Genomic DNA, 26,313 nt, shown 5'->3' on the forward strand with positions numbered 1-26,313 from the left:
TCATCCTTATCAATATTATTGCATCCTGATGTTGACAGTAATTACGTAGTGTTGATTAACGACAAAATTTTTTGTATTAAGCTCTCAAAACTTTTTTGTAAGATAAAGACCTTGCTGGATCTGCTATTCTTCTATCGAACGCCTTACTTGGAAACTGTCCCTTTCCAAACGGTCGATCTGGAGCAACCACAGTCAGAAAGCTGGTTAAATTTTATAAAAACTTGGTAGAAAGTATTTTTTCTAAATTTGTTTACGTTAATGTTTGCATAAAATTAATTTACAACATTTTAATTCTGTATGATGTCACTGACTCATAAACTACAGAAGAAACAAAAATAAAAACTAAGTATCTTGCAACCTTAAGTTTTATGGAGTTAGAAGCCAACAAATTTATTGTTGATTGCGTCAGATTTGAACAATGGTTAAATTCATCCATTGCCTTTTTTTTTTTTTTATTTGAGTCACGTTTTTGAAATTTGAACTATCAAGTATTTCGAATTTATTTGAATAATGTAATCACCCGATACCATTAATTTGGTTTTGAAAATTAAAATTTATTATTACAGAGATGGTGAAACGGGGAATCGCTTATCATCATGCTGGGCTTGTGGTCTCGGATCGACATTATATTGAAGAACTTTTCCGTTCCGGATATTTACCAGTTCTTGTCTCTACTAGTACATTAGGTAGCTATTATCTGTTAGTTATGTTTCTGTTAATAAACTAAACCTTATTTCCGAACCAACCTGTTTTTTCCATATTACCGTCGTATTTCCTTTACTCCGTTCATTTTTGATATTATTTTGTTTTTTGCTGTTGACTGGCGGAAAGTAAGAAAAAGTTTTTTTTTCACTTACGTGATTTTCTAGGTGTATCGGTGTGGTAGCAAGCAGGCTGCAGTATTTAAAAGTAGCTCTCTAGTCTAGGAAGCATGCTAATTAATTTGCTGATGAAGGGTAGCTTGGAAGGTCACCGAACATCCTGATGTGGGCGAAGTAATATTGTCCTAGTAGCGAAAAACCTAGGGGCGGATCAACGCATACTCTTCTACCTGAGATAAACATTAAATTGAGTTTACTAATTAATTTGCAAATCTCTAACGGTAGCTGACATCTTATGTTTTGTAATAAACGTTTTATTGCTCATTTTTTCGTTTCTTATTTTCACTTTTTTAAAAGCAGCAATAAAAAAAGTAATGATGTTATTTATTAAAACTTTATACGGACTTTAGAAGTTCTAGGAGAAGGGGCATCAGATAGGGATAAAAACGTCTTGGTGCCAACTATCCCTTCTCCCAAAATTTGCTCCCAAAATATTGTAAAGAAAGCTGACCCAAATCAAAGACAGAGGATGGTAAATACTGAGGCGGGGAGTCGGCAATTACGGGCGAATATTTTGGTGCAACATACTCAGCCATCCCTCTTCTAAATGCTTTCCAGATGTTCTGAGGATGGACTCGTAGTATAGTCAAGGATATCTCGTGCACACTCCGCAACATTCTTCCTAGATGGTACGCATCCAGTCGTCGGCACGCGGCGCGTGATCTCTTTAATTAGGCTGATCGAAATATTAAAGTTGATATAAACGCTAAAAAAATGTAATTATATTAGGATAAAATCATTTTAAGGGATTCCCAGAAAGCAGTAGCGGAGTTAGGAAAACTTTTAAATTAAACAGAAGTTACATAATTTTGTTTTCAAACCTTAATCAACTATATTCTACTTGTTTCTAGCAATGGGGGTAAATTTACCAGCCAATCTAGTTATAATAAAATCAACCGAACAATACGTTTGTGGAGGTTGGCAGGAGTATTCAGAAGGACAAATTCTACAAATGGTTGGACGTGCCGGCCGGCCGCAATATGGAAATTCTGCTGCTGCTATAATTTTGACAAAAGAAGTGAACAAGGTAACCCAAATTATTGTTTATTTATTTTTATTTTAAGTTACAAATAGAAAATTGGACAATTTCATATTTGAAATATTGCTAACTCTGCCTCAGAAGAGATTCTTGGGCTGGATTGACGATCTTTATTAGCTAAAGAGTCACTTTCTCACTACTCATATGCCACATTAGATACCTTCAGATAATATATCTGATGTCGAAATTAGATTACCATAAACATTAGATGTTCAACAAAATAATAAGGAAAAATACCTGTACATATTAAGTTTCTTTTGTTTATATTAGTAAATGGTTTTATGAACTTTTAAAAGACTTAAAAATAAATACAATTTTTAAACTAGTCGCAGCGCTTGCCATAATTTGCACTTTGCTCTAGGGAAATAGTTAAAGGAACAGCTACATATCTCTCCACAGCTCTATCTAGTTCGCTGTTGACTGAAGGCCGGATGGGGTTCCATGAGAAATGGCGTCTCAGTTATTTTGTGTAGATTTGACTAGATAGCTCAGGTTGATTGTACTTTTGATTGAGTTGTTTAATGATATTTGAGACTTTCCACACCCTGAAAGTTCTCGTCGTGCTCAAACCAGCTTTTTTCAATATTCTTCGTACAGTCCAACTACTCATCCAAACATTGTAAATGTCGAGAAGCGTTCTGCTAATTATTCAGCAGTTTAAAAACATATAAAAAGCGATCCCAGAAAATTGAAACGATCTGAATTTCATGGTCCTCCTTGTAAATGATCAAGCCTATTATTTCTACTCTTGGCGTTAAATAATCTTTACTATCCCATACTTCTCCTATGCTTGTTTAGAAACAATTGCACAATGGCTCGGTATTTCTGAATTCTTGTAAATAAGCCACTGCTTGAAGACGGTGTTGAACTTCAGCGGATAAACGTAAAATTATTTGTCATCCGAATAAACCAATCATTAGATGTTTTACATTTCTCTTGTAGATTGTTCTTAGCTGAGTGACACTTGAGTTTCTAAGGGTTCATTGTCTCATTTCTTACAATAATCCCTAAAAGAGAACGAAATTAAAAGTATGTCGGATAAGTAGCACTAGTCCTTGGAAGTGATAAATGAAAAAAAACAAAACAGTAATTAAGAGAAAGTTATTAAACCTATAATCAAGGTTTCCTTTTCATTTTTTTTCACCCAAGTGTAGTTTTTAAAAATGAAGAAAAACGAAAACACGTTAAAAAAAATCCTTGTGCAAATGTGTATTGTTTTGCTTTAGTCACCTACCTGAGAACAAAGAAATCACAATGGCCTTCGCATTCTCTGGAAATTAGAGAAATTTGGTGTTTCTTGACTCCGTAATCAACCTTCTAACATACATATGTACTTATTTTATTAAGGAAGATTTTACACATGTTAAATAATGTAGAGGGTAGTGATTGTTTTTATTTTAAAATCTTGGCACCAGGATATCTTTGTTTTAAAAGCAATTATGCCCTATCTAATATCCGCGTGACAATATTTGTGTTCAATAATTTGAGAATAACTTTGGAGTGCATATTTTTACTACAGCAATAAATTTTAAAGATAGATTCTAATTGCCCACGTAATTAAAACATCATTCCAGTTGAGTGAACTGATGCAGTAATTAGTGCCTTTGTTCTTATACTATAGACAAACTGATAACTTTTGCTTCCAAAATTCTTGTTATATTGTTTTTATATCCAGATCATTATAGATGTGTCTAACCGATTGATATTTTCTCATGGATTTAGTTCAGGCATACTTTGATTAGTCAAACTTTTTGTGTAGAACGTAAAGATTGCGGACATACCATAACATTGTATGTGGTCATGTAAGAATAATCCCTCACACAGATTTTATCTGTCATGCCGAACGTTTTCCTTAATGTCAAGATATGTTGTGCTTTCAAATTTATTACATTAAAAAAATGCCCCATTGCCCCCTCAAGATCTTTCAAGAATAAAATATCTAAAACAAAACAAGAAGCTTAATCTTGATTGATACTCAGTTCGTCGTTACCATTCCTTTTTGAAGATTGTAAAAGAAGTGATAGTAAGCTAAATCGACTGCACCTATAAGATTTATTTTAGCTCCTTAAAGTGTAGTGCTTGTTCAGGGGACATAAGCTTCACGTTTCGAATGTTACGTGTACGTAAGTGCATGTACAGTGCCGAACAAAAGTCTGCATACACCCTTAAAATTTGTCTTTTATCTCGGTCGGAAAGGATATCTCGCGTGGCTTCTTTGAATAATGTTTTCAATGTTACGATATGAAAATCCTTGATTATTTAATTTAACTATTAATATGCGTTCTGATACAGGAATTTCCTTTCTTTGGTGAACCATTTTAAATAATAATAAATTCTTAAATAACTCAGATCCGCTTATATTCACGTTTCAACTAAAACTAATAAATTTGTAAATATTAAGATTTACTCTAACTAGTAAGTATTATTATAATATTGAATTTATCAATTGTGTATGTGGACTTTTGTTCAGGCATGAACTCCGATCTTTTTATTTATATCGTATGCAATGGGAGATGGCAGAGGTCTTTTCATCTCTCATATATATATATTTAGTAACAATAGTTACAAATGTTTAAATCACATTTTTACTCTAATAATTCTTTATTTTGAAAATTCCCGAAATATTGTGGTGTATGTAGACTTTTGTTCGGAAATGTATGTATTCTATTGTGCATCTATTCTGAGGATATTCTAACTTCAAATAGTTGCACTCTGTACCCATTTCGTGAATTGTCTGAATGTTTAAAAGTTTTAGTAAAAGAATTATCCTATTTTTTTTACAATACATACTGTACAGAAGGCCACATATCTTTTCTCAAGTCTTACTTGAAGTGCACAGAGCGATTTTGGTGTTTAATTATTTTCAACAAACTCAATTGCTTGCCGCGTAAGATAATAATAATAATAATTAAAACTGTCCAGTAGTGCACGAACAAGCGTAACGTTGAAAAACACCCAATTTTGACCATTTTTTCTTTTTCTATAAAAGATAAAATCCCAAATTTTCTTTTAAAAAAATAAGGTAATTCTTCATTTATAACTGTAATTTTTTTTTTTTTTTTTTTGCATGTTTATAAAATGTTCTTGTTCTGGTTGTAACCATGACAATCGCGTGAACCGATTTTCATGAATGAGGTAGATGTACCTTTTGGGGGTCTTGATTTACATCGAATGGGAGAGGAGTTAGCCCCATGTATGTAAGGTCTCCTCCAAAATTATTATTACTAATAATAAACTCTTTAATTCTTAGCCCGATATTGATAAAATTTGGCAGGGTTAGGGCTCCCCTAAGTAATATTAAAGCGACGTTCTGCTCTTACACCTATTAAGGGAAAGTATGGTAATCGTTTCAAATAATACTAATAAATACAAATAGTACTAATAATAATAATAATAATAATAATAATAATAATAATAATAATAGGGAAGGGATTAGCTATGAGGTTAGCATACTGGACTCCCACGCGGAGGTCCCGGGTTCGAATCCAGCAGCTGACCCTTAGATTTTCTCTTCCTAGGAGCTTCTTACAGCTCACTGACCGGTGATGGACAGTGTTGTCTGTAACGAGAGAACACTGTCCGGAGGCCGGCAGTGCACTGGAAAAAGCTCCGGGCGCTAATGACCTCAGCTGTTGATGCGCCAAAAAAAAAAAAAAAAAAAATAATAATAATAATAATGATAGTAATAATAAGCATTTGCTGTAAAATTAAAACTGTTGAGAGTAAATTTTATTACTTTTGGCCTTGCATAATTACAAAATTTTAACACTCCTACGTGAATGGAAATGATGCAATTGTGGGAAAACAAACGTCTGTGTACATTAGCTTTTTGTTTTGCTTTGTTTTTATAACTTTCAGCGGGTTATTTAATTAAAAACGACACCTTAATAAAATCAATGAAAAAATGGTTTAATTACAAAATAAATATATTTTACATTTTGTTCAAAATTATCAAGATAACTGAGGTATAAAAAAAAATAGTATTACATAAAATATCATGTCTTTTCAGTAAAAATAAACTTAGTTTTTGTACAGTTTCAATATATATTTTTTTTATTTAATAGAACTAAAATTTTTCTTTTTCTTAGTTTTCAAATCGATATTTTCCTTTCTTTTTAATGTTTATTCGTCCATAAATACATTGCTCATATATTATTGAATCGTTCGAAATTGCCAATTTTTGTTAATCGTTGATTACCGTCCAGCTGTTGGATTTGCGTTTTCCTGGAAGGAGATCTTTGGTACAAATCCACTTTCACCATCCACATAATAGGTGATTGTCATCATACGTCCATCCGGCAGCAAAACATAATACGAACCTTCCACTCGGCCTACTTCATTTCCAGCTTCATTTGCGCCAAAGTAGAGGTTTATAGGTGGATCTTCCACTTTGTAGCTGTACTCGTACTGCAGAATAAGTAATAGAATTCAGAACTTTAGTCCTATATAAATATTTGACAAAAGAATAGATAAATAATTATTGAATTATTTGTTTTTCTATTGTTATTATCATATTTAATTATTGTTGGCATTTTTATTTACTAATTGTTAGTTAAGGCAACTTTTATTTTTTGCTAGGTCTTCGAATTGGAAATTGTTATATTTTTCTTACAATCAATTCAGTTCTGTGACCGATATTGGAAAGTATTGTCTCTAACGAGAGAACACCATCCAACCGATGGAGGTTCTAGGAGCCATATTACTTTAGACGACTTAATTAAAAAAATAAAGTAAAATAACGCAAACTCTTTTGAAATATAAATGAATACTGCTTCAATTTGGATTAACTTTTCACGATTATTTCTTACATGATTCATGAAGTTCTTTATCCGAAAAAGTGTAAAAATACTTTTAAAAAACACTTACTGGTTCTGGCTTTTCATCTGGAGGAGGTCCTTGAGGAGCGCCACTAACCAAAGTTGTAAAAACGAGACAAAAGGTGAACAAAAATATTAGATGTGTAGCCATGTTTCGTGTAGAACGCACAAAAATCACAACTGAATTTGAATTTAAAATTCCCTTTAAAAAGAAAGTAATAAAAATAAAAGCACAATTTGAATATCACTGATTGTTGTGTCTAGTAAATCCCAAAGAATCCTAGATGACTAGGTAGTCTTACCTGTTGGTGAGGGTGGTTGGTTACTGTATAACCCAGAACGGTTGCCCCTCTGTGTATATATATCTACGCGCTCTGAAGCCAAGGACATAAGAAAGCTCTTATAGTTGCACCTCCCCCACTAAAGCACCCTCTTATTTAGTTAGTGTGTATTAAGCGGATCACACTCTCCTTATTGGAAAATGATTCTGTATTAAAATTTATTTTTCCTTTCGTGGTCTTTAATACATAATTAGTAATTCCATCTACGCTTAAAGATCTATTTTTAGCATTTATTTTTTTTACTCTGAAGTCGTTGGCATTCGAAGCCCTTTTCGGCGCATTCCCGCCACATCTGTTCAGTCAACGCTGCCCATCACCTGACGAGGAGCGGTAAGAGGCTCCTAAAAACAAATAAAATTATAAGACCCCACTGGATTAGGATTAATTAATTAATAATTATTTATTAATTTACTTTCATTTCCTCCCTGCAAAAGAGTTGTACTGAGATTGTATAAAATTTTCAAAATTAAGTTACCTTCGTAATATTTTTGTTTTTGACGTAAACGAAGAAACTGTTCTGGTACTATTTTGTTGTGGTCAATGTTGTATTGTGTACCTAATAATTAAAAAGTTTCTTTTTTAATTATTCAAAGCTGAATTTGTATTAGCTTTTAGTGACCGTAAACATGTTTATATTAAGGATTCAATTAACGAGGAATCGCTGCACAACAATTTAATTTATTGCAAATTGAGTGTTTTCTGTAACTCAACCAATCCGCATAGCCATGCCCTGAAGAAGGCAATAAATTTGTCGAAACGTTTGGCTAAAGATGGCCTTGTTTTGTTTTTTGTTCTGGAACGATTCTTTACTAATTGAATCTTTAATATTTGTCAAAGCTTTTTATCAACAAAAACTACAGCTGGACTAATTGGAAAAATCCATTGTTATAAAGAAATTGATTTTTATAATAAATAAATGCATGGTTTTTATTAGGGCCAGAAAAGAATATAAGAATAAAAAGAAAAGACGTAGAAGGCTTAAACTTAAAAATTTATTTGAAGAATTTTTGCAGATTTTTTATTTTGATCAATAAAATTAATCTCGTAGGAAAAATTCCGAGAAGTAAGATAGCATGATTTGCTTCACGGTTTCAACATTGTTAGAGTAGCGTTATTTACATTTGTATTATAGAAACAATTTTGCTTAAAGTTCATGTGAACGTGTAGTGTTGAAGAAATAAGGTTGACCGGTTGAATCTTTAAGAGTTGGTTTGTCTATCTTTTTTTTTTTTTAGAATATCATCCTTTTTTTTCTATAGTGTGACATGTAACATGTTACAACTCACTTCTAACATAATTTGCAATAGTTGGCAATCACGTTAGGTATAAACTTGCCCATTTTACTTTTATGCCGGATCTTAACCTACTTTATTATCCAAGTAATTCGGTGTTTTTATTTTCTCGTTGTTGGTCAGAAAAACTATTGCCATCATGTCAAATTTGCTCCAAGTTTATTTTCGAAATATGATTTTTTTTCGAGAATCAACAAATTTTTTTAGCTGTTCCTGAGGATTTTTTGTACAATTTTTTTTTTGTATTTGGTATGGCAAAAACTAAAAAACAGAATGCTTTGATTTGGGTTGGTTATCCATGTAAACTACATTTAAAAAAAAAGTAACTGCATTAAAAAAGACCCTTACACCTAACTCTTGTTGGTCTAAGAGGAAACTGCTCTCTTAAAATGAAATGGTTCGACTTTTCTTTCTTGCGATATAATCTTTGGTCTAAGATGTCATATCTCCTTAACTAGTGTGATTACACTAAAATCAAACTGTTTTCTCTTCTGCATATAAAGTGGCTGGGCTTTGACTTTAATTTACACCGAGTCTGTGTATTGATCGCTCTATCCTAATGAGACCTTTTCTATGTGCTAGACGCTTGTGAAAACGCACTGGGTCATTTAGGTCGGACCGTTAAGAGGTGTGCGATGTTTCTTGACCAGCTGAGGCTAATAAGATGAACTTGTAAGCAGCAAGTGCTCGCTCTGAGTAACTATCTCTCCTTTTTAAGTGCTCCAAATTAGAATTTACAAATCATTTTGTACTTAAGGAGGGTTCTTTGACTTCTATAAATCTTCACTTATACATTTTCCGGGGAAAAAATATGTTAAGGAATTTTTGGGAGAGAGGATAAAACTTGAGACTACATAGAAAATTAATGGGAAGTATAACTTCGCATTTCTTTTCGTGTAGAGTAATTCATGGCAGATATAACTAATTTCCTAAGTAATATTAAATAATTACTGTAATATTCAGTATTAGAAGGACATTTACCATTTAAGTGTGTAAAACGTTTAAGTTTAAGAGACTCGATTTACAGAGGTTTTTGAGTGATTGGATGTTATCGGTTGGGTATTAGTATTGCAACATGTGAGTTCCTGCAATTTTTTCTTATTTCTTCGCATATTGTGGGCAAGGACTCCTTTTAAAAAATTTTACTTGATGCTTTAGTCGAGGGAAAAAATATTTGCAATTTGAGGTTATAATTATAGGTTTATTTTACAGATTGCTTATTGAGATTGCTTATTTTACAGTTGGCATTCTACCCGCCCTTCCTCCTAATAACGACTCTAAGCTAATAAAGTAGTTTGTAAACAAGAAGTGATATTAAAACTTTTAGCACTGAATATTCTTGATGCATTGTTAATTTTCATCGCTATTTTTGTTTTAATTAATCACTAAGTGTTTACTCAAAATTATTATGACGATTTTAGTTAAATATAGCCATTATTAGGCTAAAATATTGCTATTACTAATAGGTGTATTTCCTACGCTAAATATAATAATAATCACAATTTTCATATTTCATAGCGAAGAGAATTCATTAAGGTCAATTATCGTATCCGTGGTAAACAAAACATGTAATTTATGTGTTATTGGTGTTTACTGTTTTTCTTTTAAATCTCCTGGTTATTTTAATTACTGGCCTTATACAAGAATTGATAGATAAAGACTAGATTAGTAAGTGATTTAGAGATTTAACTGTTCATTCAATAAGTGGTCTAGTCCGCTTCCTTGCTAAAAGAGGGTTAGACGTTCCATGGAACCGTTTTTGTTAAGAGCTTGAGGTGAGATACTAATGGCCTTTGGAATCGAGAAGTAAAACTCGTTTATTTTTATTAAGTCATATTTTTGAAGGTGAAAGCTTTATCACCTTACTATCTTATTGTCAACATCACGTACGGAATGTCGTTTGATTGAGCTATACCACTGCTTCCTAGAAACTTTGTTTTATGTGCAAACCGAATATTTTCTAAAAACCCTTTTTTCGATTTCCGCAAAACCTCAGAACGATTACTTTAAGTGAAAATTCCATTTCACTAATTTTTCTTTAGTGCAGAAAGAGTAACTAGAAGCAGTAGTCTTAGATATTACTCACTCTTAAAACTATATATGTTGTTTTACTTACTCATTACTTAATGAACATACATATTCGTAGTTATTAGAATAACTAAATTATTTGTAAAAGGTATTGATCTTGTCGAATGTAGTAATTAATATTCACAGTCAATTTTCTTATGTATCCACTTTATATTACAAAATAGATAATTAGACTCGCACATAGATAGCATCGGTAATTGAAGTGATGGCTGGAGATATATCAGCATATCCATACTTAAAATAAGAAAATGTTAATGAGTGATGTCCTGGTGTATATTTGAGCATCCAAACGTTTTTACAAGGTTACACATGTACAATTTACATACAATTAACTTCTTCTTATATATATTTCACGGCACAAACATCTCTTTCTCTTTCTAATCTAACGAAATCATCTTGCAGATCTATAATTACAGTTAGTAAAGTTACCGTGTCTATGGAAGTTGAAATGTATTATATCCTTTTGTATCCAAGCGCATTCATTAATTAGCTCATCCTTTTCTTTGTGCTGAAATACATATAAAGGAATCACAGTTGTTATTCACCAAGCTTACTGTGTCTTTCTTTGATTAATTCAAATAAAAATAAATAGAGGAGAATAAGTTCGAGAAAATGAAGTACGAGGTCTGTAAATTAAGTAATGAAACTGATTTTTTAAAAAAATTTATTCAAAAAGAATTACAATTCTATATTGTCATCTTCAGAATAACTTCCTTCTGAAGCCACAGCGCTGGAGACGTTTCTTCCACTCCTTATAGCAGTGCTCGAACTCCGATACTGGAATAGCCTTCAGCTCGTTTATTGAAACATCAAGAACAAGTGGGTGTTGCATCACGATAATGCTACTTGTCACACAGCAATTTCAATAAACGAGTTTTTGGCCAGTAAAAATATTCCTGTGGCTCTTCAGCCTCCTTATTCGCCTGACTTGAAAAGTCCTTGTGACTTTTTTCTCTTCCCGAAGTTGAAAAATCACCTCAAGGGAACTCACTTTTGGACAGTCGAAAACATTCAAACGGCTGTAACCGACCAGCTGAAGGCTATTCCAGTATCGGAGTTCGAGCACTGCTATGAGGAGTCGAAGAAACGTCTCCAGCGCCGTGTGGCTTCAGAAGGCAGTTATTTTGAAGGTGACAATATAGAATTGTAATTCTTTTTGAATAATTTTTTTTTAAAAAATCAGTCTCATTATTTAATTTCCAGAACTCGTATATGACTGAGGATAGTGATAATTGACCCGGAAAGAAGTAAAGGAGTTACCTCCTTTCGACTTTATATGCTATGTTCCTAGACTTTATATTCTTTGTACATAGGCTATAACTTTTATTAGAATAATTTTTCTAGAAGAATTTATTTTGGGTAGTGATAGTAGTAGACTTCCCTCAAATGCAGCTATGCGCAATCTGCGGCACCCCGCTGAATTTTCCAGACCCGAGAATGTCAAACGTACCAGTACATCAGATTCCAATCAAGAGATATTGTAAAATTTTATTTTGAGGAGGAAGAGGTCCCGAGAGTGCTTTCAGAAATGCAATTGCGGCTGGTAGAGAAGTGCAACCTTTATTCCTCATAAATAGCTTGAAATCACACCAAAATAAAAACATTTGCAGCTTTTATTTTTTTTTTAATTCTTCTTTGCAAATGTCACAAATGATTTTCTTTAAACCCTCTGTTTACATCTGGTAGTGCCTTCTTCTTTGTGTTTAAGCTTTTCCATTTATAATGTGAAAATAAAATGAATTTGATTAAAAAGTGTGGACGAGAACTTTGGGATTTGCAGTAAGAGAAAATCTGGCGATTGTTCCCATCAGATTGTTTAAAATAAAATTTAAAAAAGTGATAATGCAAAAAAAAAAATTACCCTTAGTCATTCCTTTTCATAAAGATATGCTTTTGGTTTACTAACATTAGTTGTTGTAATAGTTATATTACTGTAATAAAATTTTAAGTCATGTTTAAGTAAAAATGGAATTGATTAATGGGCGACATCAGTAACTTCCTTTATTTTTTGTTTTAAAGATTTATTTAGAAAAAAAAAATCATTGCAATTTTACATGGAATTTTTATTATTTTCTTTGATTTTTATCCGCCGTAACTCTTATGTTTGCTGTATCCCTGATCGTTTTGAACTTCCACCCATCATCAGAGGTAGAGTTATCTGTTCGGGATAGAAATTTTAACGTCCACTTATGATTCCGTCACGCACAACACTTGTTGAGTCCGTAACTGGTCACAGGGTTTCAATAAACATGCGTAATATAACGGATGAAATAAAAGATATTATCCAGCACTGCGGACTTTACACCACATTTTTAATTATTTTATTTTGTGATGAGGGCAACTCAATGGGGTTTGAGGAAATATAAAAAACTCTTCACTCCATGCAGGGGATTGCTAGGGTCCAATCCGCTTCACGAGGCTGAGCTAACTTTATTGCCATATAAAATAATAGCTGACGATAGCGTTTGTTTTTATTGTAAAAATGTGATAATCTTCCATTTATTAATTGCAAAGGCATTTCCGTATCTGGCTACAACAATGGTGGGAGATGATGACCACATCAATGTCTTGGCTTGTTGGGTGCACATAGTTTGTTAAATTTATATTTTAGTTTTTTTTTTTTTTTTTACGCGTAATAATACTCTAGAAAATGAGAGATATGACCGCTGCCACTGATAGATGACATTTATTACCATTTAATTCAAATTTCACCCTAAAATTTCGTTTACTTGTACTTAGACAAGGTGAAAAAATTTTGGCCATGGATGTTTATAGATTTAGGAATAGGCGGAAGTCGGAGGATGCCAAATCTGAATAGGCTAGGTATACCAGATATAGGTCTGATTTTCCATTTCTAAGGCTCCTACGTGGGGCGTGGCTGCTTTGTCGTGATGAAAGTTTATTTTTTACTAATATCTACAATTTAGGCATCATCGATCAGAACAAATGTTGGCCAGTATTAGCTTTTGCGAGATGACCAATAATTTTTATATTATCAGAAAAGTTTGGTTTACACCCATTATCTTGATTGCTTTTTCGTTTCTGACATGTTGATCCAAATTAAAAAAGTGGGAACACAAAATATTTTTCTATTTAATTTTATTTTTCTGATTTTATGCTGAATGACATCCCGATGTTCCAACCAATAGGTTTTCTGTACTCGGAAAATAATATTTATTTGTAAATTGAACATCCTTTCGTTTATTGTCAGAATGTTTTTTCTAGCTTAAAATAATAAAGTTAAGCTTCTGTTTTAACGTTTTTTCATGTTGAATACAAAAATATTTTCTCTTTCTGACAAACAAAATACCCCTAAAACCCCTCAAAGCTTCAAAAACTTGTGTTTTTGTTATTTTTCAAACACTTAAAGTGGTACCACAAACAATGTAGGATTTTGGTTTATTTATTTATTTAATTTCCCCGCACCACCAATTTGGATTCAGGCGACATCATTCCACCATACAGCATTGCCATCGAGTTGTAGATGTAATCTCCACCACCCTTAATAAGAAGGAGTGTTGTTCTGGAGTGTTCCTTGATTTGAAGCAGGCATTCGATCGGGTGGGACACACTGGACTTCTCTGGAAGCTCAAGAGCATCCTTCCAGCCACCTATTTTCTGATTTTGAAATCATACTTAACTGACAGACATTTTAGAGTGAAAGTAGGAACTATTCTTTCTCCATTCAGTCTTGCTGAAGCTGGAGTTCCGCAAGGCAGCATTCTAGGCCCCGTTCTGCACACTATCTACCCTTCAGACATACCAACTCATCCTTAGACTACTCTTCTCATTTATGTTGATGATACTGCCATCTTATCTACTAATGTAGATCCAATAATAGCTCATAGAAACCTTCAGTCCCAACTCACCTCAATGGTTAAAACAAATGGGCTATAAAACTGAACGAGATAAAATCTCAAAATATTTCCTTCACTCTTCGACGCATCACGAATTATTATCAAAATGTATAGTCTAGGTCTAAGACCGTTGTAATTAAAACTGTCCGGTGAACAGTTGTATAAGGGTTGTCAAAAGAAATTGATGTTTTACTCTATTATTTAAAAATGAAAGTTAACAAATGATGACTAAACAAAGTACAGTTCCACATAACTATAATAAAATAAATAAAAATTCTCGGGTATAAAATGTCAGGAGGCTCATTGGACGGTACATCTGAATAGGGGTCTAAACCTTTTCCGTATAGAAATTGTCGACCGCAGCACTGTGTTATCACCTTGTCGGCCAGATGGATTGCCGTAATAGATGCTCAAGGCCCAATAATCGTACATGTGGCTCTCAAATCGACTCTAAATTAGGTAGAACCCCACTCTAGAAAACTAAGTTCCTACTACAGTCGACTCTCGATAATTCGAAACTCGATAATTCGAATTTTTCGATAATTCGAACGCTACAGCTGTTAACTTCGGTAAATCGAAAAAATGCAGTGTATTTAGATAAGCTCGATAATTCGAAATCCTTTTCTTAACAACAGGGGTAGAGAAGGCTCTATAATTCGAACGAGGCCGCTTCCCCTATTTATAATTCGAATTTTCCCTAGTAATGTTTACGCTTATTGTTCATTTCCTGCGTAATGTTTCCCTCCATTCAGCCCAGTTTAACTTTCCAATTCTCTTTCTTAGTTTGTCAGATGGGAAGCACGTCTCCCTTACTGTGTCCGACAAAAATAAAATTATTGCGGCCTGAAAAGCGGTTCGAAAAAAAAAATATATCGCCAAAACTTTCAATATTCCATTATCAACAATTCCAAGTCACTTGACTAAGTCAAGCCACATTAAAAAAAAAACTGTCCTTCATTTTTTTAATTAGGTACATATGTATATTATTAGTTATTGAAATGTTAATACATATGTAATTTTTTTGTTCTTTTTTGTCGTTTTCATTATTTTTACTTTTTTACTTGAGGCTATATATGTCTAAAACTTAGGTAAGCTCGTACGTATTTTCAATATACGTATGTACATACATATATACATAATAAAAACTCTTAATAATTCGATTTTTTTCCCCCTTCTTGATAATTCGAAGTCTCGTTAATTCGAATTTTTCCTGTAGTCCCTTGGATTTCGATTTATCGAGAGTCGACTGTACCTTTTCAGGACGCCTTTACAGTCACGGAAATAAAGGGATAAATTTTAGCTGGGAGAGGGTTACGCAAATTGACATGAATCACCAGTTGACAGTTTCTTATACTTTCAACAGCACTAATTAAAAACATTGTTTTGTTCATTAACCGTTTACTTAAAAATACATAAAACAATAAAGCCACCAATGTATACATATTTGTATACATAATGTATTAAAATAATAATAAAGATTGCCTCAATTATCTGCATTACCTTTTGTATTTCACGTGCGTGCATATCAGTTCTTCATTAAAACTAATGTCTCCTTTTTCGCAACCATCTTCACCTTCACCTATTGGCCATACACAATCTTCAGTGAACATCCATTGCAAAACACTATTTATATATGCATTCTTATAGGCGTGCATAGTGATAATCAGTACTTACCAATATATTATCAACAGATATAAAATTATGTACAAAAATATTCAAGTGACAATATATGGAAAAATATTCATTTATAGAGTATATTTTAATTTTAGTTCTCGTAACTGATGTATTTTAGGTTTATATTTTAGGCTTCTTTTGGGTTTTAGGCAATGCTAGGGGTTTCTGGTCTCGAAAGACTATTTCTTCTAGCACTGCTCCAGCCTAAGAGGAATCAGGTTTTCTTTACAATCTTTAACTATAGGTTTCTGTCGTCTGCCTTTGAGAGCCTCTACAACAACTCAAAGTAGTCTGATCACTCTCCACATAGTCCAGTCATCTCATACATAGCCGTCCTTGTAAACGACTACCACCTCTATGTCCTTCCTCAGAACTCCTTGGAATCTCTTCCACTATCCAATCAACATACTCTAATCTATTCGAAATCTACTTTTTTATGTATATTCAATGCCAAAAAATTTAGCTTCAAAAAAAGAAATTTTCTTAACACTTTTAGGTGGAACATGGATGCCACCCTACCCTCAAAACCTTTTTTTTTTTTTTATTTCTGCTTTGGTGAATCAATATTAGTGGCAAAGATGGAAGTTTAAAGAAAGCTTTGAGGATTTTAGAAAGAAAAAAATGTTTCATCATATTCATTTTTTGTTTTGAATTTTTAGTTTAGCAATAGGAAAGCAATTAAAAAGTAATAAACATCTAGGGAATCAATGAAAATCATTATTGTCATTTCATCTACAAGATTAATAGAGGACTGATTGTATTTTGAAATTTCTTAAAAATTGGTTGCGGGAATTTAATTCCAAATAATAAATTAAGTAAGATTACGTTCATAAATTCTTGAAAGTTACTATACGATGCGTTTCAAAAAGAGGATATTTGCTAAAGATTTCTTTAGTTTTACAATCTGCAATATCCACATTTATAGCAGTATTACATAAGGATTATAGATTTTTACTCAAGAGTTTGTGTCTATAAAATTAGCCTATAGAGAAATCTCCTTTTGATTTGTTTTTAAATTTTGTTTAATTAGTCAGTTGAACAGCAAATTAGTTAAGGCTGAATTCTTAATTAGCAGATTCACAATAGCTTGCAGTGTAATCTTGAAATTAATCTTTTTAATCTCCTTTTTTTATTATTTAAAAAAAGAAAAACTTGTTTAAACCGTGGAAACAAACAATTTAAATGTTGTAATTTTAGTATAAATGACTGAACCCACCCCCTGTTCGCTTTTATTAAGACATGAACTAAGTTCTTTTCAGATATATGATAAAAAAAAGCCTATGTAACTCGTATTGGTAGAATACATATAGTTTTGGCTCATTCGCCTATTTGATTTAGAGGTCGTCTGTCTTCCACTCTTTCAATGCCACGCGAAGACATCGTATCGCGCGACAACTCGTCCGAATTCACATTTAATTTTCCCATTTGGGTCTTGGTGCCTACATATTGTTGCTACCTTTTCTCTTACGCCTATACTGCGGTTTTTCCTGCTATTCATTTTCTCCTGGCTCTGCTGGAATCGTCTTCACTACTATTAACTCTTTAAGCGTCGCCTGATATATTTGTCCAGAAATAGCTTCGTCGAAGTCCTTTCAAAAATGATATGCAAGTTCTTCCTGAAGCGAGAAGAAAATTTGTATGTACTTCCCTTCATACCACGATTTAATTGGCTTATACTATAAGATGCTGTGTTTTTTATGGCGTATTTGTCAACCCATTTATTTATTGAATTAATTTCTTCAGAATCGTCATGCATTCTTTTTTTATATGGCACTTGCAGGTACTCTCATTTGTGAGAACTTACTTCAGCTGGATTTTTTTCACCTTAATCCCTAGGATGGTACAAAGTGATTCATATCGTTGATTTCATCCGCGTGTTGGTACCCCTAACTGTTTTCGACTTTTATCCATTATCAGAGATAGATACATCATTAGAGATTAATTAGTTTGGTGTAGAGATTTTGACTTTACTCTTTCTTACTTTCAGAGAAAGTAATAATAATTTACTTTATAAAGCTTACTAGTTGCGCACAAACTAAATATTATTTAAAACGTTAGGCACCTTGAATAATGCGAATTTATACAAGGTTGGCACACGATTATTTGCTAACAAAAGGAAATAATATGTTATATTTCACACGTCATTATTCCCAATATTTCACTAGCCATTCTTTGTTTGCGGGGCCCTCTCAAGTTTCCGATGGAAAAGTAACTAATTAAATCAAAAAACTTTACATTTTAATATATAAATTACGGGTATTTATTTTTAATAAATAATACAGTATATTTATATGTATTCATTGTAAATACTGGCTCATCTTCTTTATTTTCTTTGATATTATTGTGTCCTTTATTTACACCTCATTCTTTTTTTATTTTATTTTAATCACATTCTTGGCTCGTCTAAAGTACAATTCTTTACATTGACTTCAATAATATATCTTTGATAAAGTTCGTATGTATTAATAAATGAAATAAAAGTAGATCTGATATTGCGCTCCACATATTTCATTATACATTATATTACAGTATTGTGTATTTCTCACATATACACGAGCAGAGTGCGGTGCTACTAATTACTTAGCAGCAAAATAGAATCATAATTATCAGATAACTAGAGTAGTTGTTAATCTGTTTTTACTTTCTTTTACTGCCCTTGTTACCACCAGATGAGGACACGAATGCCACAAGAAAACGCCCTAAGTCAACAACGATTCTCTTTGTACACCTTGGACACATTTCACTTTATTCCAGGAATCTCGCAGCGTCACCTTTCAGACAACGATTCCAACTCACAATTAGTAAAAATTATCTAAGCTTACTCATTACCTAGGCTAAAAACCTGGAAAATTTGTTTCGATTGCAGTACTGCCTTTTAATAGAAGTAGGAGAAGGTAAACAATGATTGAAAATACATACGCTAAAACGCATTTAAAACCAAAATAAAATAAAAAAAGGGCAGAGGTCGACTGTTAGATATCATGTAATACTATAAGGCCCATTGTGCGACTATTGTACATCGTAATCGCCGCGTTAGCTTCATACATTTTATCGATAGAATGTTGGAGAAAATGTTTAAGCCTTCAAACAACTGTAATTAGCTAAAACAATTTTATGAATAAAAATTAACTATCTATCTGAAATAACCAATAATAATATTAGCTAGTTTGATGCAAGTGACTGATGAACATCAGTAATGACATCATGTTGTGATGATGTTGCAATAAATTAAACACTATTTTTCCTTTTCACCTATAAATTCCACTATTCTTTGACTTTTATTATCATTAATTAAAGTATGATATACAATTAAGAGTACAACTTATAAAATTAACGCAAACTGAAATTACAAATAATAATAATAAAAAACCAGACCTTCAAATGAAACGCTGAAGGTTGAACATCCTTGATTTATTAACACTTACCAATTACAATAACTAACCTCACTATGGATAATTCAATATAAGTGACTACATATACGTTTTAATAATTACAGTTTAGATGTCTTATCATTTCATTAAATAATGTTATTTTAAATAACAAATTAGATTAGAACATGGGTACTAGCGGATTTGGAGAACCTGTTTGGAAGGGCAAATATAATAAGGGTTTCCAAAGGGCAGTAAGGACATTTATGTTTTTTGTTATTTGAAAAAGCTTAATAAGCAATAGCTGCTACAAGAAATATTTGTTGTTGTTTTGATCCCCTACAGTCAGATTATTGATGATAAATTTTCATTGCTTGAGAAAGATCATAAAGACATGAGATTTATCTGTCAGTTTGAATGTCAAACTAAACACATAGATAATAACTATTTCGTAATAATTATACTTCTTACTTTCTGTTAATGTTTTTTTGTGAATTTATTTAGTTAATCTTAGCAATTTCTTAAATTTTGCAACTAGTATTTGTTTCCATTACAAAAATGCTATTGTTCCTAACACAAATTAGTGTATTTAAATTGCCTGTTGTTTCAGAATTTTTGTTTGTTTGTCTTTTAACGTAACCACGATTTCTATGTAACTGTTTCTAGTAATAAGACTCATACGACTTTTTCTTACCGCACCAGAGTCATTGTTCTCTAAAAAAAATTCATTCCACTTCATAATATCTCATCTCCATGTCTAATGGAAGTGTAACAGTAGGTATATAAAATATATAAATATATATACTGTATATATATTTCCATAAAAATGATTTAAGATGAAATGTTTTGTCCAAACATAAGTTATATCGATCAGTGCTTCCCGTTGATATTCTGACAGCTTCTGGAATTATCTCGTGAAATGAGCTGACTGTCATTAAGTGTTGATATAAGTTTAGGAAATTGATATGGCTAATCAAATTTTATACAATATGTTGTGGTTCATTCCATTCTATTGCATATTTTCTTAAGATAAAAGCGAATACGAAGATACGATAAGTGGGGAGCATAATTAATAACGGAGTACATCATTAAATGTAATTTGAAGAAAAGAAATTTGCAAACTATTAGAAATTTATTTTTGGAAATGCTTATCAAATTCCGTTTAATGAATATTGAGATTAGCCAGCCACTAGATTTTATTAGTTGAAGACATCTAAGCTTCGCTGAACCTAGATTTCAAGTTCGCAAGTCAAATTCGTATCACTAGGGACTTTTATATCTGTTTTTTGTTGGTTAATGATTGTAGTTTTCTACATCATTCATATAGTCACTTTAATATTTCTTTAGTTCTTGACATTTAGATTCTTTTATACGGATTGCATGTCAGGCTTTTGTCACTGTGAAGTTATAATTACAATGTCGGTGTAAAGAAGTGCAGTCTGTTTTAAATGAATGGATTGCATGAAGTACGTTGAAAGGGAATGGGTATTGACATTATTATATCCAATACGATTTACCATGTAGACGTTAAAGAATTCGTATGTGTGATGTGTTCTGAAGTGTGAACATAATCAAGGATATTTCTTTTAGATTATATAAGTTTTGATTGTGGTGTTTAGTTTGTGTAAAAGTCTATATAAATTGCTCATAGTCATAAGTAACCTAAATTGATTATTTTCACTTTTTTGATCCATCAACTCTAATTAATTGTTTATTAGGAGCAGTAATCTAAAAAAATAAAAATAAATAAATAAAAAATTGATACAAGAAGGGTGTGCAGATTATTTTAGGTGGGCTCCCGTTCTTACATAAATGGTGTAATAATTGCCTAATGCTTGGGTATTCAGATCTGTGGCGTTGGTGACACTGTTGTGTCTATTCTGCTAGGAAGGTAACATTTAGTGTTTCAAAGCAGCGAAGGAAGGTGTTTATTACTAAGTCGGTTATAATTGATTTCATGAATCTCTGAGAAGTGTTAGTATCATTTTATAATTATCTTCATCCGCACCTAATCTACAATTACCAACGTACCTAGGAAAAAAAACCTAGTTAGCTGGTTGAAAAAAGCCAAACTTTCATTTACAGCTCTAGTTGACTTCTTCAAAATCATAAGTACATAACAAAACGTTATAGGTGCCTCGATCTGAGCGGGTTATAGGCACGTACTGCTTGACTAAGATGTATTGTGGTCTTGCGTTCTATTCTCGGTATTGGTCTTTGATCTTATTTAATTATTTGAAAAGAAATGCATAAAAGTGTATTAGTTAAATGCCTCTGTCGTTATCTGATCGGTGGTTGGATCTCAAGTCCATTATGCGCAAAAATGAAAGTCAATGCTTATGCATTTTTTACATTATGATCCTGGTTATTTTTCTAGTTCCTTTAACCAGTTAACTGCCATGTCATACCAATTCTCTCCAATAAAGTAAAAATATCTCGATCTTGATCAAATTCAAGATCTAAAATTACAGATAGCATTTAATAAGATTTCCTTTTTTTAATAAGTGAATTTGAAGAATACAAATACTAACTATTTAAGAACATTTAAAAAAAAAGAAGGCAGGAAGTGAAGATCAAGGTTTTAACGTATTTGGATGGGAAGGCTCCCCCCTTTAACACTATCTGAGAAAACTCATCAAAAGCATTTAAAAATTATATTATGAAACAGTCATTGCCATTGAGTTTATTTAACGGAGTTGTAAGGGCCTCCATTTTTATTACGAGAATAATCACATGAAAATAATTTTTAAAAAAACAGCTTTGATTACACTGTTGTCTTTTTCTCCAGTAAAATACGGATCTGATTTTTAAAATCTGAAATGATCACTCACACGACTTTCTGTTGCTGACTATTTAGTTTAATATTTTAACTTTATTTTTGTATAGGAAGATATTTTGACTTGACGTTAATAAAGTAGGAGAATTGTTTAATTGTGGGTCTTTTATTTCTTTGTTTTGTTTTTCAACTTTTTTGATTTTCTTAATTAGTGTAGGACTAGAAAACTGGTTTTCAAAAATTTCGTCATGGATGTATGTCTTCAATCAGTGGCTGACTGTCACTCAGAGGTGTGTGCTACATAACATTAGTGTACTCAATCGTTGACTGCTGTTGCGCTTCTTTGGTGATTGAATTTTGATTATGCGGTCATATATTGGTCTGAACTGTTATTAATTAAGGTGGAAACTACCTCTACCACTTTGCTTGCCTTGAATATAATATGAAAATCCAACCAAACTAGATCTTCCTAGAAGAAAGACCATTACCCATAATTATGAACTAAAATATGTTGCGTTAGGATCTGTTGATACAAAGTTTTCAAGAAATATTGGCTGTACATAATACTAATAGTATATAATGTCTAAATCAGGGGTGATTGTATTGAAGTTTTCAGCAGCCTTTTCCTGATGTTGGAGCCAGGTAATTATGAAAAAGAAGAAGCGGCTTTTCATTTAAATGCGGCTGTTTGGAAATGGAATAATAATTTTTACTGATTTCGTAGCTGCCTTTGCTACTAATATTTCAAACAGTAATAAAATGTCTTCTGTGTAAGAGAGGGTGTAAATAAAATAAAATGTGAATAAGAATGAGAGCCCTGCAGCAGGTGCTAGCGATTTGAGGTCTCACCGGTATCGTAGAGGCAGACCTTCCAACAAGAACTTGTACCTAGAAGTCCAAAGCAGCCAATTCCACTGCAAGCAAAAAAATTGTTGCAACGCAGTTGAAGAGTTTGTCACTGCACTCCAGAAATAAGAAGCCGGGATAATGGAAGTCGAACGTGAATCACCATCCTATTAAGGAACTGTATAGCGCAAATGATGTGACGTGCTTTTGGCTTGTAGTGTACACGAGTAAATGAAAGCGCATTTGCATCAGAATCCTTTTCATGCAGCCTCTGCAGAGATAATAGCAATGGTGTTGCTGCATCATCTCACAAGTCGTTGAGAATTGAGCTTATTTCAACTATTGTCCTTCAATGTCTCACAATACATGATCATCCCGACTACAGTCTTTATTTAGCGTGGCTGAAGTTCGCATTTCAAAAATCTGGAAATCCGTCAGCCTTATGACACATCTTTAAACATGTCCGGTGAATCAGATTGCCATTTCTTTGTCAGTCCTATTGATCTGGTTTCCATGAGCAAAAACCCTTGGTAAAGAAAATTGCTGTAGTATTAAACTATGACAACTACAGTAAGAGAAAGTAGACTGAATTTCACAACAGATTATTAATTTAAAAACAATAGTCTAAGTTATTAACTATTCGCATCATTGCCGTAAAATAATTTAGCCAACGACCTTAGTATTTTAAAAGTGATTACACTTTTTGTTCTTTTTTTTTTGTAATACAGTTGATTGTTCGTGAATGTCTAAAAAAGAAAGACACCACTCTAGCCTTCCTTGTTAGGTCTTGAGAGTGTTAGGGCAAGGTAATTGGAAGCTGTTCTTAAATATAAAAGTAATACTCTTAGTCGCCGAAGCTAACCTCTCCGCGGCAGTGCAGGAGGTTATGTTGTCTTGTATTTATAAAGAACACACGATTCTCCTTGGCTGAAGGACACTTCAAACTTATAGGTATACAAAATTCATTCGCACGCGCACCAACAGTAAATACACACGTGACTGTGTCGTAATTTGTGTTTTTTCCTTAATAAAAGATGGTATAGTAGCATCTCTTGATTTGTAAAAACATAATTGTTTATGATTTCGCCTCTTAATGCTTCTATTTTGTCATACTCTACTCTCTCCTCTTAGAGACACTCCCTCTACCCTCATTATGAATTTTGATCGCTATCGTATCTTTTTTTTAATTAAATGAGATTTTTTAATGTTAAGTTCTCCCACATTCTATTTACTAGCGATAGGAATTTTAGGACTTCATCTGTCTCTATTGACAAACAAACTATATAAATTTTTCATTATTCTTTATAACACTTGTGAATTGCAATTTCGTTGCGTTTTGAAATGGAATTTTTATAGGAATTGCATTTTCTGAAGTTTTCTGAGAAGTAATTAAAATGATTCGTGCACAACATAATTCTTATTATTTCTTCTTTCTTGACTTCATATATGTCTTAATCACTTCATCTAGCGATCAAGAGGTATCTAACGATCCCAGTAATCTTAGCCCACTGTCTCAAACCTCTTCAGTTAGATCCTCCCTAGACTGCATAAGGTACCCCTCAGTCTCTTCTGTTTCCACCTACCTCCACTCATTCTTTGGGATTTTATCTGATGTCATTTATACCCTGTCTTGGCACCTGTTGCCAGTATATGAAGACTTCTTCAAGGTACTCAGTCTCACTTCCTCCTCCCGTATCTGCGTTTGAGCTTGATGGCTTGGCTATTCTAACTATGAACTTCACTTGAATGTCCGATGCTCACAATTTATTCAATTAATTATTATTATTATTATTTTAATCACCCTATGCCTTTTACAACGTGCTGTAAGAGGCTCCTAGGAAGAGAAAATCTAAAGACAGTCAACTGGATTCGATTCTGAGCTATTCGAATCAATAGTATTACTAGAAGTATTTTATTAAATGTTAATCATCTTCCGATTAATCTTGACATTGTGAAACACATAAAAACATATACTCACGGGTTATTTCAAAACTTCTAAATAAAAAAGCGCAGAGAACAGCTGTAAAACGAGCGGCCACAGACAAAACAGCTGGCCATGTTCTACACATGAAATGTAAACACGAAGGGGCTTTATCGGTTTGCTCAGTGCAATATCTCTCTCACTTACCTCTCCCTAAACTAAGATAACTATTACAAAATAGTTCCACTAGTAAAAGAATACTTAATAGAGAAATAAATGTGGTAATATATTTGTTGGACCTTATCTTGCCTGGCAGACTGATTGCCAAGTGGCGTTTCGGCCTCTTCTTGAGGGCAGAATATATCCTCTACATATCTCAGACATCCCTGAAGTAATTTTGTGAACGAAATTAAGGTATAAATATTTGAAAAAGTCATGTGTTACTTATGTAAGATTGAAATCTCAAAGTTTGAAATGAAAAACGGTTCGGAAGGGACATTAATATCAAAATGGAACTTAAGTATTGAGGTTTATTTTAATTTTATTTTTTGTTATTCCTTTCCCACTCTTTTATGACTACACGGTTATTCCACGTAACCATATACTTAAAACATTTTTTCTTTCTTAGTTATCATCTTAGCGGGACGTAGAGTAGTTACTTCTTCAGAGATCTTGGCTACTGCAAGGATCCTAGCCTAACAAAACAATCACTACACTGACACCTCAAATTATATACATGAATCTGAGAAGCTACAACTGATGGAGGTTGACGCAAAGGTTTAGACTAATACCTTAAGACGAGAGGCGAAGGACTGTGGAAGTCTGTCATTAGTGAGATTGCATTGATGCCCTAGATAAAGGCAAGACCTCAAAGTAAAGTCAGCCTCTTATATTTGGTCCAGCTTATGGCAAAATAAGAGATGATAATGTAAAAACGACAGCAGTGAAAACAGACCTGGACTTTAAGAAAACTTGCGATGAATTTCTCTTATTCTTGAGGCACTTAAGTACCAAAATTCTAGTAAAAGAAGAATACTGATTCCAAAAACTCCACTCTAAAAAATAAACAAGGATGTGTTAAAGTTTGTGGAGGAGACAAAATAATACAGAGTTTAAGGAGTCGGTACTGTGAGTATGTTGGCTGCTAAAAACGTATAAGTTCAGTGGTAGCACAGTTTCGAAAATTTTAGGCTAATGTGAAGAAGAAAAAGGTAAGATTAGAAACGGGACGGGACCTATGCCTTACGGCACCGCTGCCACAAGAGACTTATGCCTTCCCCTTACCTTAATGTGAAAGTCAAAATCAATTTTTCTGATTTCAATCAGTTATTTCTGTCAAACTGATATTTTAAAAATTTATCACGACTGAAAAGATTCTCTTACCAATCATAAAGGTGGATTTCATAAACCTAG

At 32.8% G+C, this 26,313-nt stretch overlaps 2 protein-coding genes across 4 annotated transcripts in view; one reads left to right on the plus strand and one right to left on the minus strand.

Annotated features, from left to right (window-relative positions):
• The window catches only part of LOC141453683 (uncharacterized), a 45,736-nt gene that overhangs the window by 4,384 nt on the left and 15,039 nt on the right, over positions 1-26,313 (plus strand). For both annotated transcript variants that reach the window (XM_074127170.1, XM_074127171.1), the window contains exons 8-9: positions 567-686; positions 1,733-1,908. In XM_074127170.1, the coding sequence (XP_073983271.1) occupies positions 567-686; positions 1,733-1,908 (296 nt within the window). The remainder of the gene's footprint in view (positions 1-566; positions 687-1,732; positions 1,909-26,313) is intronic.
• Positions 6,042-7,194, minus strand: LOC141452603 (pro-resilin-like). Of its 2 annotated transcripts, XM_074124911.1 has the most exons (3): positions 7,040-7,194; positions 6,787-6,939; positions 6,042-6,327 (listed from the first exon to the last, which is right to left on the minus strand). In XM_074124911.1, the coding sequence occupies exons 2-3, from the start codon at positions 6,886-6,888 to the stop codon at positions 6,115-6,117; spliced, it is 315 nt and encodes a 104-aa protein (XP_073981012.1). In that variant the 5' UTR covers positions 6,889-6,939; positions 7,040-7,194; the 3' UTR covers positions 6,042-6,114. The 2 variants fall into 2 exon arrangements, with proteins under 2 accessions (XP_073981012.1, XP_073981013.1); XM_074124912.1 differs by having other exon boundaries at positions 6,787-7,078.

This window comes from Rhodnius prolixus, unplaced genomic scaffold (assembly GCF_049639745.1).
Source record: "Rhodnius prolixus isolate KJV_2025 unplaced genomic scaffold, Rpr scaffold_3, whole genome shotgun sequence".
NCBI lineage: Eukaryota > Metazoa > Arthropoda > Insecta > Hemiptera > Reduviidae > Rhodnius > Rhodnius prolixus.

What these genes read in the sequence shown, in the direction of transcription:
- LOC141452603 (XM_074124911.1), bottom strand. Translation starts at nt 6,888, where the DNA reads ATGGCTACACATCTAATATTTTTGTTCACCTTTTGTCTCGTTTTTACA. An exon ending in CAGATGAAAAGCCAGAACCA is followed by an intron (nt 6,328 to 6,786) that starts GTAAGTGTTTTT and finishes CTTATTCTGCAG; the next exon opens with TACGAGTACAGCTACAAAGT.